The following is a 17,031-nucleotide window of genomic DNA, read 5'->3' on the forward strand; positions in this document are numbered from 1 at the left end:
CGACCGCACTGAGTTTGGCGCAATGTGTGAAGTATTCCTGCAGTCTTGTAGGCGCTAGTACGAGTTTCATGGCAACTGCACTGCGTTTGACGCGATTATTCAAACTCGCGGACTAGTTGAGTATTTCTTGTGTGCCTCACTGATCATTGCAATCAAAATAGAATAATGACATACTTTTGATGATACGATACAGTGTGTGATATATCGCTGCACAAGGAAGGCCATAAGATGAACGGGTTGTTCCATTCTTGAATAAAATCGACTTTTAGAGAGGTCTTCAAAAGGCTGAATATTTTTTTTCAGCTGGGTCCGGTAGGATGCACGAAAATAAATTTAAGGTTCCCCAATGGTGCCCAACAGCTCAGAAAGATCTATGGGTGGCACTTTTAACAGATGTTTACTCTGATTAAAATATAGTGAGAATACTTAAAATATAATTGAGGAACGGACACAGTCTGAAAAATCTCAAAAATCAGGGGGAACCAATTTTTTATGGAACAGTCTGCTTTAGCGGGATCCGTGGAAACTACTATTTCACGAGAATACCATTGTTTGATCACGTGGGAGCTCGAGTTACCTACACTAAAAATTAAAGGTGAACTGATATGCGGAAGGAAAATGGGTGATGAAAATGAACCGTTGAAACTAATAATTGTAAGCTTTATCGAAAGAATATGAAAAGCTTTGAAAAATAAAAAAAGATATGAAAAGAGTGATTATTGTGCATTTCCGATGTAAATGGGAAACAAGTACAATGGCAATATTCTTGAAACGCAATGATAAAGAACATTCAAAATCGTGTATCACCTAGCCCTCATACACATTACGGAAGAGCCGTTGTACTTCATAAGTCGGTAAACGGTTTCAAAGAGCATCTATGGCTGTATTCGTCGTTTCCTGCACGACTGAATGTAACTCCATTTCAAGGTTGCAAAATTGACTCAAACAATTCAAGTTTTTACGGGAAAAACATTGTTCACTTTTCGTCAAGAATTTGTATGAGATCGTAAGCAAGATTAGTGAAAGTTTCAGTCAGAAACTCAAAATTATCAAAGTAACAATGCTATTTGCACAAAATTTGGCAAAATTGAAATGAAGTTAGGTTCTTCCGAGAGAGAAACATCGTATTTAGGTACTTTATTTTTGCATCATCCCATGTATTCAATTACTTATACCAATCTCACACAGATAGGTTAATGTGAAAGAAAGCTTGTAAATATTAATTCTTTAAAATACAAAAAATAAAAAATGATTATGGACAAACTTATGTATTTTCACTTTTTTTATAATAGATTTGTAAGACTTAAAAACAAAACCAAGAACTTACATGAAGACGAGATCGTGATTAGTTAACAAAAAACATTATACCGGACACTTCGTCAATGAAAACGATGAACATGGTGGATAGCAATAAATAATGTCGTTAATAGGAGAAAAATGGTGCAACTGCATGAAATACAATCAGTCTGAACTAAATCATCATTAATACTCTTGAAAATTATGTAAATGTGAGAAATATCGACTGTACATTCACTTACGCATCCTCTGTCCTGAAAGTGTAGTTAGGGTTGCTACAGAGAAGAAGGAATTAGTTTTAAACTCTGGCAGTGATGCAAATAGCAGTACGTTTCTTTTATTATGGTGTATTAGTTGTTATCGAGCCTTTGCTCTTTTGGCGGCAAACTGACAGGAATGTGGCAATCCTGTTACCCTAAACTACATGTTTCGTATCCCCTCCATTACTGTGTGGTGCCCTGTTCTCATCATGTTCTCTGTTCCTGAATGTATTGGTTCCAGTGTCACACTTGTCTCTATATCCTCAGTATGAACGTAACAGGTTATGTAACCAGTGGTGAACCACTTTTTTGGCTGTGTTATTGTGCCGTACCTGGTTACCTACTTGCCTATTTAAAACTAGTGCCTGGGTAGCCAAGCCCCTAGTATTATTCTAGTTTTTAACTTTTTAGAGTTTTGACAAAAGTTAGTATTTCTCAGAAATCCATTAGCTCATAAGTGTTTTAACATTTCATATTGAACTAGTCTTAGACTTTCAAAATTGACTGATTGAGTTCCTGTAAGTTCAAAACTAGTTTCTTCTTTTATCATGTGAGCATTTCTTAAAAGATTCTTTTTGTACCTAATTCAAAGATGCTTAAAGAATGTGACAAATTAATTTTAGCTATGTGTGTTATTCTAATTTGTTACATTTGTTTTTGAATACATATTCGTTTATTTATTAAAGCTTGCTCTTTAAGCCGTTTTTTTCAAAATTTTGTTCTGTCGATTTTTTTTAAAACTCCGGCACAATTAATTCCTATTCACCCTGCTATCGGAGAATTTGACCTATCTTCCAAAATCAACATGCGTCCTATTCACCCCACTCCAGGGTGAGTAGGAATAAACCAGAAAAATAAAAAAAAGCTACAATCTTCTGGAAATTTATAGTACTGACAGAGACTATAAATTATATGAGGGTCATCCCAAAAGTCTTACGCATTTTGTTTGGGAATATAAATTAGATTCATGTATTTTATCATTGAATAAAATTAATAAACTCCTTTAAAGCACCTAGCCTCCTTTCAACATACAGAGGCAAACGCTAAGTTATTTCATTGACTGTGTGTATTGCAAACTGCTTGAATTGCACAATCATTTCCCTCAACACTTCCCTACCGGAACATGGATTGTCGCGCACTTTCTGCGTCTGTTAAGGAACATTTTACAGCACCTTCAGACCATTTGATTACTCATTCATACATTCCTTTCTGCCCAGTTAGATGTTATTGTAACAACAGCATCTAACTATGATGTGCAAAAGGATAACTTGGTACAAGCATTCCGATCTCATGATAATAGCAGGGTAAGATAAAGCTAACAGCTACAAAGTAAAAAACTGTTGGGTAAATAACTAAAGAGACAGAATATTTACCAAAAGGTGAAAAAATCAAATTCAAAGGATTTTTGCAAGATGTACACAAATGGGCGAATATAAAAAATTCTTACTATGAAAAATCTTTACAATGCCACAAAGCATAAACTTAAATTTGACTCTTACTACTATGTTGTTCACTATCTCCAGGCTTGCCACTGCTAGAGGACAAATTGCTCAAAATAAACTGCCTCTGTATTTCGAAGGATATGACACTTAAAGCAACAGCACTATTCAAACTCTCAACACAGTTGAAGAGTGGGATATTCAAGCGACTGGAAGTGGGCTGTAAGCGGGCAAATTGAAGAGCTTCCCGAGACACACCATGTGTTTCTCCTCCAATAATCAGGGCCATGGGCGACTTGTTCACAAAATCAATTTCAAAATAAGGTAATGCGTTAGAAAATTCCTCCTTGAGTAAATTTTCTTCTTCCTCGGCTCTCGATATTTCATGTTCCACTTCATCATCAGAATCGGAGTAATTGTCTGAATCAGTACTTGCCATTTGTTTATCAGTGTCATTGAATTCCTCAGATGATGGACTTTGATGCTTTAGGCTTAAGTCCTCGTGGTTGTCTGCAATAAATATGTGTTCATACATATCAACATGGTCTGTCATTTTACTCCATTCTACTCCAGTTTCAATGGGAATCCTGAAGTGGGCGCCAGCAGCTGACCGCAGAACTTTCAAATTCCACAAATCACAGCAACCTGAAAAATATTCAAAGCTGCAGTTGGTTTTCCGACACAAAAATTTCTTCACCTAAAAAGTATGAGAAAACAAACTAGGAATATCGGAAGAAACAAAAATGAGACCAAATAGTGCAAACCAATTCCATTGTTGCTCTTTTGTTCAGGTGACAATTTTCAAGAAGAAAGAAGAACTCAAAAATTTTGCATTGGAATCTTCTTAAATGAAAATTATACATTATAAAGACTAATATTTCCCATTTTCTCACTTGAAAAGAGAAATTTTTTCTTAGAAAGCAAGACAAGAAGAACTCTTCGATTTCAAAAGGTAGAACATACTTTTTGAGGACAAACCTGAGAAGAATAGGCTACAAGTGCCCATTCAGTACACACAGAGTATGTACAACAGTGAGTATGCTTGCAACTTCTCGACAGGCAAAGGAAAAAATTTGGTTCCGTTTTGTCTCGGCAAAATGTACGATTCGTTCGACCTTTTGTAAGGCCTTCGTTCAGGCGATTGTAAGGCCTATTAAATGGAAACTTGTCATTGTACTTGTACACATAGATTACCATTAATATACATTCTATAATACGTCAGGGGGATAACTTAACAGAGGATAACTGAGGGGATTAATGTGGGGATGCTACTGAGCCCCTGGACAAAGTACTAAATAATATGTTAATATAATTTCTTCAGAATTTCTAAGACATCAAATTTTCATTGTAAAATAGTTTAAATTAGACAATTTTGTAAAGTATGTCTAAAGAACTTTAGAAACAAGAAAATGCGGATTACTTTCAATTTTGATGAAAATTGAAGTCATTAAGATCATTATTCATTGTCTGAAAAGTTTAGCTTAAAGAATCCACTTGATTATTTTTCATAAACAATAGAAATACATAGCACAATGGTTAAAATCAGAGGACACTGGTTGGAAGCAATGGAGCAGAGGAAAGGAATTTTTGCAGATTAGCAGTATGCTTTTTCTGAGAGGATATTTCGTGAAAAAACCGAATGGTTCATTAAAAAGCTCAAAAATCATTTATGAGGGGGAAATAGCGAATTAATATCCGAGTAATCAAGAATCAAATGAAAAGCTGACAGTCGAGTTGACAAAGCAAGGCGACGTCTGAATCAGAGAATGCCGTTTCCACCACCTGGCTACAACATCAGAGCCTGCTTGAAAATCGTTTTTATTAGTCCTATTTTTTGGCATTATCAAAGCGGGGCTTCTTTGCCATTTAGGGGAGGAAAAATTCCTAGAAGCTTAGTTCACGCCAAACTTGCAGAGAATACATTGAAGAAAGGGTGTCACTAACCATTTTAGATGATCAAGGACTCCTCAGCATCCATTTCAATGACATGTCCTTCAACAGGACTTTGAAATCTAAATCTAGCAGCAGTATCTTAAGAGTGAGATGAAGCCTTCCACTGTTGAGGATTTTATCACAACACAGCAGGGCTTGAGACTGCATATTAAATGAAAGAGAGGTAGGAAAACGCATGTCTGCATTTATAAAATTATATGTCCTTCTCCACCGATAATGAAATCTCATATATTAGCATATCTGGGAGTCAAGTAATACTTGTACATATTTATGCTGAAAGGAAATACGTTAAGTTAATTAAATTGAAAGGAACTAGGTAGCTTGCAAATAAATATACATAGGTCCTTAGAATTTAATTCACTTGGGTGTAGATCTTTTAAACAAAAATACGAAGTACGTTTATCTCAGCTTCCATTGCAAAAAAATTGTGATATTTAAGTTGGCAGAGCTGGCTGTATAACATGAAGATTTTCGCACTTGCCACTTCCAGCGAGTACATAATATGTTTAAACTTATTTTTAGAAAATCTTCACTTCTGCTGGGAAAATACAAGAGGAAGTTGTGACACAGCAATATTCACTCTCAGAAAGTAGAAGAACAAGGGAAGCAAAAGTCGAATGGAGAATAATTTTCTCGACTATTTACCTTTGGTCAAAATGACCTTAGATGACCCTACACCAGCTGCAACTCGTAAAACTGATCCCAAGTTACCAGGATCACGAACGTTGTCACAAATTATTGTGAGCGGCATTGCTTCTTCTGGTGGTTCAACTACATTTGGTGAAGGAATGTTGAAGATACCTGAGGAATTGAGTAAAAGAGAGGAACATTAATAAAGTACAGTGACAGCATGATTCTTCAAATCTCGTTGCTTTCTTACGTGCTACATTCAGAATCGAATACTTCTTTTTCATGTTTCCTTGGTGTTCAATTAAATTAGTGCATCAAAATTTTACTGATTCATGTGATGGAGGTGATCATGATCTTACAGAGGACAGCCAATTTTTTGCAGACACTGACCTGGATGGTCAATCCAAGTCAATTCATCCGGCAAAATTTGTTGGTGAAATCAGTCTTGTTGTGTACATTTGAAATTGGTCGGTCAGTGCTGTTAAAAAATGCTTTTTGCCAAACTTTGTACGCTCAGGCCGAGTACTTTTTGAAAGAGAAATTATTGAAATTTTGACCTTTTTCACAGATAACAGGTTCTGCAGTAATATTTCAGATCAGACAATAGACTTAGTTCTTAGATTTTTGCAAGTAATGATACATAAAGAAAGAAAGAAAGAAAGAAAGAAAGGAAGTAAAAATGAATCAAACATTCAAGTTGCTTACCGATGACTCCAGGACAAGTTACAAGGTCAGACCACATTTTCATTTCCTTATACATTATTTTATAGATAGGAACTGCATCTTCACCTGTTGGAACATTTATACTTGCAATGTCACTGGGACGGGAGAAAAAGAAGCAGTGTGGTCGTACACCTGCTGATAATGCATCCTCAATGAGTCTTCTCCCCTCAAGCATGACAAGATTAGCTTCCTTCCTGTTTTTTCTTGACTTCACTGTCATCATGACCTCACTGTAATTCATAAGAAGAGGAATTAACTGAATGGATACTTTCACCACCACTTTGAGTTCTGTGAATTTTATTTTAAAATAACTGGTGCACACTTGGGTAATGGGGATTTACATCTGTGATGAAACATTCACTTCAAATGATTTGTGAATGACTTGAATAATTTAACCAGTATTTAAAAATTCCTGATTTAGGAATAGATTTATCAATTTTTCATCCCTCGACCACTTGATTTTTGCCACCTCCCTTACATCAACACTTGATTTGCAATTCTGCCATCTACTGGTAATGGAAATTTGTTGAGATGTGTAAATTTTGAAGGCGATCAACTTTGTTTCCATGACTTTTCCAGGGCTCATCAAATTCCCTGACTTTCTAGGTTTTCCAGACAGGGGGAAACCCTGGGTAACGTAGAAAGGGGTGATTTTTTTGAAAGTGGGAAAGTGAATATTCGAGCAAAAATCAACCTAGAATACTTTGTTTACGCAATTTTGTTCCGTTGCTGCTCTTTATATGAATTTCAAACTTGTCCGGTAGGGATGTCGATACTTATCCGATACTTGCAAAGTATCGATACTTTCGATCGATACTTAACGATACTCGGCATCGATACTCCACGATATCGATACCATGCAGTATCGATGCCAAGACCCCAGTATCGACGGTATCGGTACTTAATCTGATTTGGCCATGAAGAAGGCCTCTTTTTCTTTTTTAAAAAATTCTCTCCCCACTATTTCACCTTCATGATGCACTGTGACAAACGACGGAGTAATCAAGTTTCTCAAAATGATTATACTTCAATAAAAATGTTAAAAGCTCAGTTCGATAAGTGTAGTTAAAGGCTCAAAATAGTTGACTAAGGACGCGAACAGGGCTTTTTCGAGAGAGGCGTAAATCTGGCGGAATTTAACGGCCGACAGACATACGCACACTCAGAATCACGGCATAATTCAGAAATAGTATCGATGGTATCGATACCTCATAAGTATCGATACTTCAGCTCGATGCTCGATACCGGTATCGATGCTTAGAGTCGATACCAGTATCGATACCGAGTATCGATACTTCCCTGAGTATCGACATCTCTATTGTCCGGATTTTACCGTCAACTCTTCAGCCAATGGGAGAGGTGGCTTCATTTTCTCTTCTGGCACTCCGTCTTTATATCTTTGGGTTACCTAGCTGCACATTCCAAGCAGTTCTGCATGAGGCTAAGATTCCATGCAATCCACCTTGGAAAAGCAATACGAGCATTCCTACGTTCCACTGGAATCGGCCAGACCATGGCAGTGGACAGGGATATAGAAGTATCATGGTTAGATTCAGTCCACTACCATGTACATAAAAAACTCTGAAGCATGATTTCCTCACCGAGGCCCGCAAGTAGAATAAATATGAACACTGGTGAACATAATACGTACAATGGTGGCCTGACCACTTAAGGATTGTCTATCAGCATTTCCAGTATTCAAGAGTGCTTGGTATCAACACTAAAAGAACAGAAAAAACGAAGGGCAATCCGAGAATTTCGGGACTACAAGTAAACTTACCTCAAGCGAGTATCATTTTTCTCCAATCTTACGAATGGGAAAGGGAGTGGATGTTCCACCTCTTTGGCCTTTGAGATTGGTTTGGTTCTTCCAATGGGCTTAGAGTCGTGGATTTGAGGTGCTACATGATTTGCTGATTTGAGATGATCTGCTTCTTTGATCCGGTTCGGTGATTTGAGATGATCTACTTCTTTGATCCGGTTCACTGATTTGTGATGATCCGCTTCTAGGATTTGGTTCTTCAAGTCTACAATTGTTGCAGAGTAAGGCTTATCAGAACGGACATTACCTCTCTTCCTGGAAGGGCGGGCATTCAAGTAGGCACTAAGAAATAGAGACCTCTTTCCTGCTGACTTATTGTTCTGAATTAGGCACGAGTTCCTCGTGATTAATAAAGAGAAAATTCGCAAACCTGTCATTGTCTTTAATGTGCTGCGAAATAAAGGAGGAAGAAAAACTGAGGCCTCAGATGCACAGCATGTGGAGAATACGGGCTCTCCAGAAATCGGGAGCGTAGGAATAGAGAGCACAATTTACTTAATAGCGGTTAAACTGATACTCGATGTTCTAAAAACTTATGATATTCTTCAATTTTCCTACGCAAGGGAAAAGTACCGGAAAAACCTGAAAAAAGCCATAAATGTGTGTTGTTGACATACCACGTTTGTTGCTTGATGCAAGAATGATAACGAGCAACGTTGAATGTTGAACGATTGATAAGAACTTTTGTTTTTGTCCGTTAAATTTTCGGCGCCAAATCGACTGTTTACCATTCTTATCAAATAGATGAATTTCAACTTGGGTCTTGAGTGGTAAAATTTCATTTCTTTTTAAAAATTTTCCATGTTCAAAAGTTCTTAAACATTTACTGCTGAAGTTATCAATCATCCAAGCGTTTTTCAAGTGAATCTCTCGTTTTTTCATCTTTGCGACAATGGATGAAATTTCAAAACTTGCAAAAGAACTCATTGAGGTGAAAAAGATAGCAGAGGCAAGCAAAAGAAGAAATGAAACGGACACCTGGACGGAAATAGGATTATTCCTTGATGGTGTCGATGACAAAATCAAGAGTAAGCTCATTTATTTATTTCAAATTTATGAAGTTGATCACTATGATTTCACGAAAGTTTTGCCTAAACAAAGCAACATGTTCCCAAGTACTTTAGAAAATTAGGAAAGTAGTCAGGATATAAATTTGAGGGAAATACTCAGATCAGCCGTAGTATTCAACATACATTTATATCTGATACCGTCAAAGCAAAGATAAACTATTTCTGGATCCTGCCTGATTGAACAGACATCTACCATGATAAGGCACCTTTGTGTAGCAGACACAATTGAATTGGGACCACTAATGTCCATTTTTCTAATCCTCAGTTTTTTTGAGTCGATGATACTTTAAAAGAGTTGATACAACCTTAAAAATGACGAAAGGGACGAGTATCAACACCACTTCCGAGGTTGCATCCAACTCCAACCAAAGCATTATCTACTCAAATAACTGAAGACTTGAAAAATAGACATTAGAGGTTGTCCCGATTCAATCGAAATGAGTTTCTACTTTAAAGTTTACAGCCAATGCCATTGTGGTGTATTTTGAGATTATTAAGGTGCAAATAATTTTGAGCACGACTCATCTCAGGGTAGACCAAATGGACGTGTTTATGCTAAGAACTGTTTTGTATGCAAACTCTATATTCCTAGATGGTCACTTTTATCATAAATACATTCAAATGAGGAAAAACCAATGAACTAGAGCTCTACTTCTTGCATTAATATGCCTATTAGCTGAAACTCTTGTTGGTTACTTAGTAGTATTTGGACTGCAATTTTGAATTTTCGTCCTGCAAGAGTTAGAACGCTGCAAAGATTCAAGTGTTTCTTGAAGGGGCTCTGAGGACATCAATTGCAAACTTAAGAATCCTCTTACCTTCGGGATATCTGAAAGTAGGGCTCGGATGCAAGGGTGTCAAAGTGTGCAGTCCGATTGCCGCAGCGTGCCCAATCCTGTTGCAGATATTAAACAGGCAATTCGACGGTGAAACTACCAAACCACGTATATCGTTTGCGGTGTTTAAAAATCTACGCTCACATTTTATTTTTTTGAAGTAGACCAAATCAATATCATTCCTTGAAATTTTCACGGAATTTTCTCCGCACAAAGAGGAAAAATCACAGAAATTTTCAAGACTGGATGTTAAGTAGTTTTTCATTTAAAAAATAAAGTATGACAGGAAGTCTGCGACGTCGCAAACCGAGATACGTGGTTTCGTAGTTTCACCGCCGAATTCTGACCAATTGCACACGCATCACTTTTCGGCTTTTACCTAGGGTATTTTAGTCTATTTTACAATATTGCAATGTTCAATCATGATTTTTGAAATCATGTCAGTGTCACAACAATCCATCAATCAACATTCCTCTCAACTGTAAAATCAATATCTCATCAGCATTAAACTCTGCACTCGGTGTGAATTGGAAAATTGTAGAAACATTGCTTGGTCCGAAGATCTGTTAATTTTTTTTTTTTCGATTCTGAAAATTTCCCTCTCTTTTTTTCTGTTAGATCTAAAAGAAGAAGAAATTCAGAAGAAAGAGGAGCTGGCGCAACTAAAGTCGAAGAAACTTCAAATCAGCGAGAAAGAAAAATCTTTGGTTGAAGAGCATAATTCTCTCAAGCAAGACATTGTAAGTGTTGATTTCAAAATTAACTGAGAGAGCAGTCATCACTGCTGTATCTAACTATGATCAACTTCCAAACCTTTCTTTTGCAAACCCCAGAATTGGAGATCAGTAGTTCAAGTTTTAGTCCTCTTTATCTGTATGTCTGCAGGTGACATTCTTACTTAAAAAATTGAAGTTCAAGTTTCAGTCCTCTTCAACTGTACATCCGCAGTTGATATTCATTATTCATACTGAATATTAATGGAAATCTTACTTATCTTAGAAATCGGCTTTTCCTTTAATTTGGGTTGTAAATTTTGGTACTAAGAAATATTAGTGCCCTGCACATATCTAAGTAGACACATCACTGATCAGCAAAAGAGTTGTAATGAAGGTTCAGGTGGCACACTGCAGTGTTAACCAAAGTAGCTTCCCCTCTCTTGACAGCTGAGGAATGACAAGTGAAAACTTTATAGAGGCAAAGCAGAAAGTAATCATAAGTCCATTTTTTGCGGACATTTCACACTGCTGCAGCTGCATTCTGGGTTTAGCTTGATGATGAAGATCTGATTATCTTAGAAACTGTCCACTTATTGAAAACAATTTTTAGGTATCACAGAAAATTTAAAAATTTATTTTTTCACCATTTAAGCTGAATATAGTGATTGGGTACGAGACTTTATCGAATTTTCATGTGTGCAGATAACATTAGTGGGTGAAATTCTTTAACTCGCAGTCACCATTTCTATTTTTTCTTGGCCAAAAACAGAATATGTTTTATTCTCTGTACGTAAAAAGTCTCTATAATACCGTGAATTGAAGAGTGATAGGTATCTGAAAAGCAAATGGAATTTTATTTAGCAAGGAAAATGACGAAGAGAAACCATTGAATTTCCTCAACATTGAGTCATCCCCAGAAAACCCTATTTTTACAAGAAAATCGATTTTCCAAAAAATCCCAATATAATGGAGCAACTTTGTCATAATTTTCGGACTCAGCTTTAAAAAACACACCAAAAACATCCGTTACAAGTAGATCTTTTATTTCTTGAAAATTTAGCTTTCCCCAGAAAACCTTCTGTTTTACAAGAAAATCGATTTTCCGGAAAATCCTGATGGAATAGAGAAAAATGGATAGAATGTTCGGACTCTGCATAAAAAAGTACATGATATACACCCACCATATGTTGAGCTTTGTTTTCGAATGCAGACCCATGTAATTATTTGCGATTTATCACCCTCATTTTAGCGTTTTCTAGATGTTTCAACTCTTTCACCGCTATAACGAGGGGTAAAAATTTTTTTGGGTGGTGTCCAATACATCTTTTCTCACTCAATGTTTCCTGCTAAAGCCGAATATGACCTCAGATTTTTTTTTAGAAATTACACATTTTCCAAGAAATGGATTTTTCTGAAAAAAAGTGTTTTTCAGTGTAAAATCCCATATAAAAATGATGGCTCTGTCGGCTTGGGTTAATACTATCCGATTTGGCTGAAACTTGGCAGAGTGTTTTTTGATCACATGGATCAGTTCTAGGGGGCAAGACTAAAAAAAATCCGACATTGCCAAAGTTGGGTCACTCTAATGCTGCCCTAGGAAATCCTTCAACAAAGCTTAAGTATTTTCTGTTTTTTTTTTCTAGGACTACTTGAAGGTGGAGAATGCACGTTTGGCAAACCAAGTCATGGTCTATGAAGGGAAAATAAAACTAAGTAAAAGCTTTTGCTTAGCTCCTGAGGATGAAAAAGCATTACAAATTGCCATGTAAGTTTCATCTTCTACTTTTCAAATAAGTTTTTGGCTTAGCCATCCTTTATATTTCAAGTGTAACACTGATGCAGCCTACTTGTTGTTAGACTTTGAAAGATGGACAGTTAGCCACTAATACTGATGTGGGCTAGAGTATGTATTGCTTTACTGTAACTTGTAAACTTGGTTTTTTTACTCTCTGGAGTTCTAACTTTGTTTGTTTTCTTTTTCAGCGACAAAATTAACATTTTTAGACAGTTAACTGGAATTAAGTTTGCTAGCCCACCCAGCGGCAAATTCATCGAAGGATGTATCCTTTTCTGACAGATTACCTGTAGGTACTTGACTAATTTCCTGATCCTTGTTCGTCTTCTTCTCATTTTCAATTTCCTTGAATTTATCTCTTATCATCTACCGGTAGCAAGGTTTCACCATGGCGCGTCCCCAAATTAAGAGAAGGACCATTCGAGCACACGTCATATCCCAAAATTTTCAGTCGGTCTGCTTAGGTCAAGAAAAAGTTGTTGTTAGTGTCTGCAACTGCCAGTGGTCATCAATAAATGGATAATTAAAGCAACAGAGTCTAACTTACAATTAGTGGGTTGGCGCCATTTGCAGTTCCCCAAAAGTCATTATTCAATAGTGGCTGTTCCAGTCATTGATTCAACCTACCAATAGTATAAGAGATGGCTGCCGAGTCTAGTGAAATTATGATAAGTATCGTGGTCTTTTATTCAAAGAGTACATATGAGGGTGCATGATGGCAAAATCTGCATGTTGCCTTGGCCAAATTTCTAATGAATTCTTTCACAGATCTTTGTTATCAAAATTCCGCCTTCTGCCTGATGTTTGTTGCTGCTTTAAGTATTTCTTCTTATCAACATTTTTCAGACACATTCCCCCTCAGCAATGACCAATTTTTGTTTGGCTGTTTTAACAGATCTTACCTCTTACCCGAAGTCTACATACTTTATGAAAACCAAAGAAATCAGTGAATTAAAAATAATGGGGAAACATGGGGTGGGGGTGGAGAATGTGTGTGATCAAACGAGCCACAGATTGCGCACAAAGGGTTCTTTAAAATATGTAGGGTTCAAATAGTTTTTTTTTTTTTTTTTTTTTTATCTTTGTTGTGTAATACCATAAGATCCAGCCAATAAAAACTGTTTAACTTTCAACTAGACAAGGCTGAAACATATATGCGAGTCAATGAGTTTATTAATTTTCCTTGCTTGTTGATGTAATGCATCAGTGGAGCTTTCTTATGGTATCTTCGACAGCTGGAGAGAAAGTTTGGAGTGGATATTACATCCAACTAGTGAGTTTGTATTTTGCGGAAAAAATCACAACCTCTCGTGTGGGCACGCAAATTTTAATATCACGCTCTGTAATTAGCAAGCCGTAGCAGAGTCGCCAAGCTGAAAAGACTGAGAGTAACCTGCTATGAAAGTGGTGGGAAAGTGATGACAAAAAATGGAACGCTTAGTCTTGTCAGCATGAAAATCACAAGCGTGCTGTTTTATATGGAGGAAACTCCCGAGTGTGCTAAATAACGTGGAGAAAATAATTAAATGCAATGCTTCATGTGAGCAAGTCCGTGAGGGCAGCTTATTGTTGGCTCCATATGGACTGCGTTTAGCACAAAGGAACCAAGCCACATCAGTCAATTTATCTGGGCAATTTAATTTTTTACAAGACGTTACAACGTTCGTGCGGATTCCTCTGAAAATTTTAAGGAATTTGCTTTGTACTACACAGGAAATTCACTGTTTGCAAAAAAATCCGCGCAATCGCTCTTATGTAAGAAATTAATTTACCCAATTAAATTTGGTAATAGCTGATGTGGCATAGTTCCTTTTTGCTTAACGTAGTCCACATTATCCTCCTGAAAAAATTTTAGCTCACTAATAATCACCCTGCTGAAAACATTCACCTTCTTTTCAAATATAATTAATTTACCACTCAGAAGTTAGTAACATCTATGATTTATACCTTAGCTAGTCATGAACTGCTTTTCTCGTTATTCCTTAACCGATTTAAACAGGCATCTATAATGAGAAAAAGAATTTCTTGAAACGCTTCAAGACTATCTGCAACAAAAGTGACCCAGAGATCTGGAAAATGATTGGAGAAGCAAGTCATTCTGACTGGGGCAGTTTTCTTAAAACAGCCAAGGTGGAGCTATCTTCAACAAAAACGACTCAGGAACCTCGAAAATGATTGAAGTCACTAAAATTAGAGTAGTTGGGCCAGTGGAAGAAGAGCTACATTATAAGTATTCGCATGTATTGTTTTGCAATTTCATCATTTTTTTTCTATTTTTTAAAGTTTTTTTTTCTTCTAACTGATGTGGATAGTTATCAGGCAAAAAAGTTATCTGTATCATAGGTAAAATAAAATTTTATGATAACAATCTCAGATATATATCAGATTATGACGTTTAATGATCTGTACCATGATGAATATGTTCTTGCTTATACATGAAGTACAAGACAGAAGGAAAAAATTATTCCAATGTCACCCCATGTGAAAACAAGTGTGTAAACTCCTGCCTCTTATCAGTTCGAATCTTTTTCACACCTAAATTGCTTCAGATATGCAGTTTTGCTGGTACTAGCCCTACATCCTAAAAATCCTCGAAAATTTCAATTCTAAGTCTTAGTTTAAGGAATACATATGTACCAACATTGTTCATGTACAACTGCTTTGTCATGAAAAAAAATTTCAGGTACCGTGGTTCAAAACCTTTTTCTTAGACCTGCATTATTCATGGAAAACTTGAAGACAAATAAGCCACACACACTCTCTGCAGGTCATTGTCGAAAAATATTAGAAAGATTTGTATTCTCACATGAAAAAATAAAGCACAGGCATTTTTGTAAATATTGTAAAGCAAAATGGGCAACTCCACATCACTCTATTTCCCATGTTACCAGACCAGACAGTCAGCAGGATGCGGTGTGGCATTTGGCTGTATTTGTTTCTACGGTATGCTATGCCCACTGCCTTTAATGAAGTATACGAAGCTCATTTTGCCTGTAACTCAATTGAAGCATCTTGTTGCAAAGGTAGCCAATTCCATTATGCTGATGAGCCCTAGATTAAGCAAGACGGAATACTAGCACTGTGGGGCTCATCTGGAAAATAGACTTTAGCCTGTGTAACACTACCAAAATACTTCATAAAAATGTCAATGACAAGGTCCAGTGCTGTGATTGGTCCAAGTCAGCGAATGAGCCAATCACAACACCTGACCTTGATATATTTATGGCTAGCTTTGATAGTGTGACACAGGCTTTTGCTTCAAGATGTTTCAAAAGTGTTGCAGATGTTCCTAACAAATCTGTGGCATTCGTCATACTTTATTCACATACTTTCTAGATTTGATGAAAGCTTAAGATGAACGATTCTGCTCTACTCTGCAAGAAATTGTAAGTCCAAGAATATTCCACTGACCAGTGCTTGAACGAAGTTCCGGGCACTATGCCTCTATTCTTGAATCCATAGTGTGAACAAAGGTCTACTCAGGTAAACAACTCTCCTCTTCAGTGGCAAACAGCGGGCCGATTATTGAAATTAATAGACAAAGCTATAGACAAAGAAGACAAAAGAGGTATGGAGGGATCCTATTGGTGAAAGCGGGTGGTTGCAATGGACAAAGGAGGTAGGTAATAGACTTAGTAACGGCAATCCCCGAGAACCCGACAGTTAGTCTATCATTTTCTCCCTTAGTCTATAGGAACAACCCATTACAACCAATAGGATAGCTCCATACTCCCTATGTCTTCTTTGTCTATCGCTTTGCCTATCATCATCAATTTCAATAATCGGCCCGCAGGCTGGAGGAGAAGTGCAGGCATCAGCTATTCCCCTTGGAATATTCGGATGTCTCATAGCATGGAGTAAAAAGCAGAAAAATTATGCCCATTTAGGGAAATTCTATATTTTGCCGGTATTTTATAATTATTTTCATAAACACCCATAAATTTTAAAATTCTTCATAATAACTCCTTTAAAATGTACTGAAACGAAAAAGAAAGAAATTAACTTTCGAAAAATGTATATTTTGTAAACGTATTATATTGTATGATTAAAAATTTTATATTTTTCTTAATCTCTTGCTTTCTTCATTAAGGCTTAAAGATTCAACCGACTTAACCTCTTCAATATCAAACAAAACAAAATCATCTGAAAAAAGGACTAATTCTTCGAAATTGGAGAGGGGAAATAATTTGATTTCCTGGAAAAATTTCTTTGTCTTGTTACTTGGTGTTGTAGGATTACAAATTTAACTTTCCTTGTTTTAAGTATGTACGAGGTTGATAGAAAAACTGCTCAAAAGCAGACAGGCATAAAAAAAATATAGGTGGTCCCGATATTAAGGGAACCCTCATGATAGTTCTAGAACCTCAGCAATTAAAGCCTTAAAGTGAATTATTCTTAATAACTCAACGAGGGAAATCCAGTGTTTTTGATGTGCACCAAATATTTCATGAGATGCGAGAATCATGTGCTGATTAGGCCAAACTGCTGCAT

General features: G+C 36.6%; 2 protein-coding genes across 2 annotated transcripts; one reads left to right on the top strand and one right to left on the bottom strand.

Annotated features, from left to right (window-relative positions):
* Nucleotides 1-1,252: 1,252 nt before the first annotated feature.
* LOC109037342 (rRNA methyltransferase 3, mitochondrial) lies at nt 1,253-8,736 on the bottom strand. Its single transcript, XM_019051942.2, has 4 exons — nt 8,082-8,736; nt 6,284-6,531; nt 5,594-5,749; nt 1,253-3,640 (listed from the first exon to the last, which is right to left on the bottom strand). The coding sequence occupies exons 1-4, from the start codon at nt 8,498-8,500 to the stop codon at nt 3,039-3,041; spliced, it is 1,425 nt and encodes a 474-aa protein (XP_018907487.2). The 5' UTR covers nt 8,501-8,736; the 3' UTR covers nt 1,253-3,038.
* Nucleotides 8,737-8,868: 132 nt separating this feature from the next.
* mus304 (mutagen-sensitive 304) lies at nt 8,869-16,609 on the top strand. Its single transcript, XM_019051944.2, has 5 exons — nt 8,869-9,151; nt 10,648-10,769; nt 12,389-12,510; nt 12,729-12,805; nt 14,540-16,609. Exons 1-5 carry the CDS (start codon nt 9,016-9,018, stop codon nt 14,713-14,715), a joined length of 633 nt encoding a protein of 210 aa, XP_018907489.2. The 5' UTR covers nt 8,869-9,015; the 3' UTR covers nt 14,716-16,609.
* The last annotated feature ends 422 nt before the right edge of the window (nt 16,610-17,031 follow it).

The sequence above is a fragment of the Bemisia tabaci genome, chromosome 5 (genome assembly GCF_918797505.1).
Source record: "Bemisia tabaci chromosome 5, PGI_BMITA_v3".
Classification (NCBI taxonomy): domain Eukaryota; kingdom Metazoa; phylum Arthropoda; class Insecta; order Hemiptera; family Aleyrodidae; genus Bemisia; species Bemisia tabaci.

Coding starts and splice junctions, on each gene's coding strand:
- mus304 (XM_019051944.2), top strand. CDS start 9,016: ATGGATGAAATTTCAAAACTTGCAAAAGAACTCATTGAGGTGAAAAAG. Junction 10,770..12,388: donor ATTCTCTCAAGCAAGACATT/GTAAGTGTTGAT, acceptor TTTTTTTTCTAG/GACTACTTGAAGGTGGAGAA. Junction 12,806..14,539: donor CGGCAAATTCATCGAAGGAT/GTATCCTTTTCT, acceptor CGATTTAAACAG/GCATCTATAATGAGAAAAAG.
- LOC109037342 (XM_019051942.2), bottom strand. CDS start 8,500: ATGACAGGTTTGCGAATTTTCTCTTTATTAATCACGAGGAACTCGTGC. Junction 6,532..8,081: donor AAAAATGATACTCGCTTGAG/GTAAGTTTACTT, acceptor TATGAATTACAG/TGAGGTCATGATGACAGTGA. Junction 5,750..6,283: donor AACTTGTCCTGGAGTCATCG/GTAAGCAACTTG, acceptor TCAATTCCTCAG/GTATCTTCAACATTCCTTCA.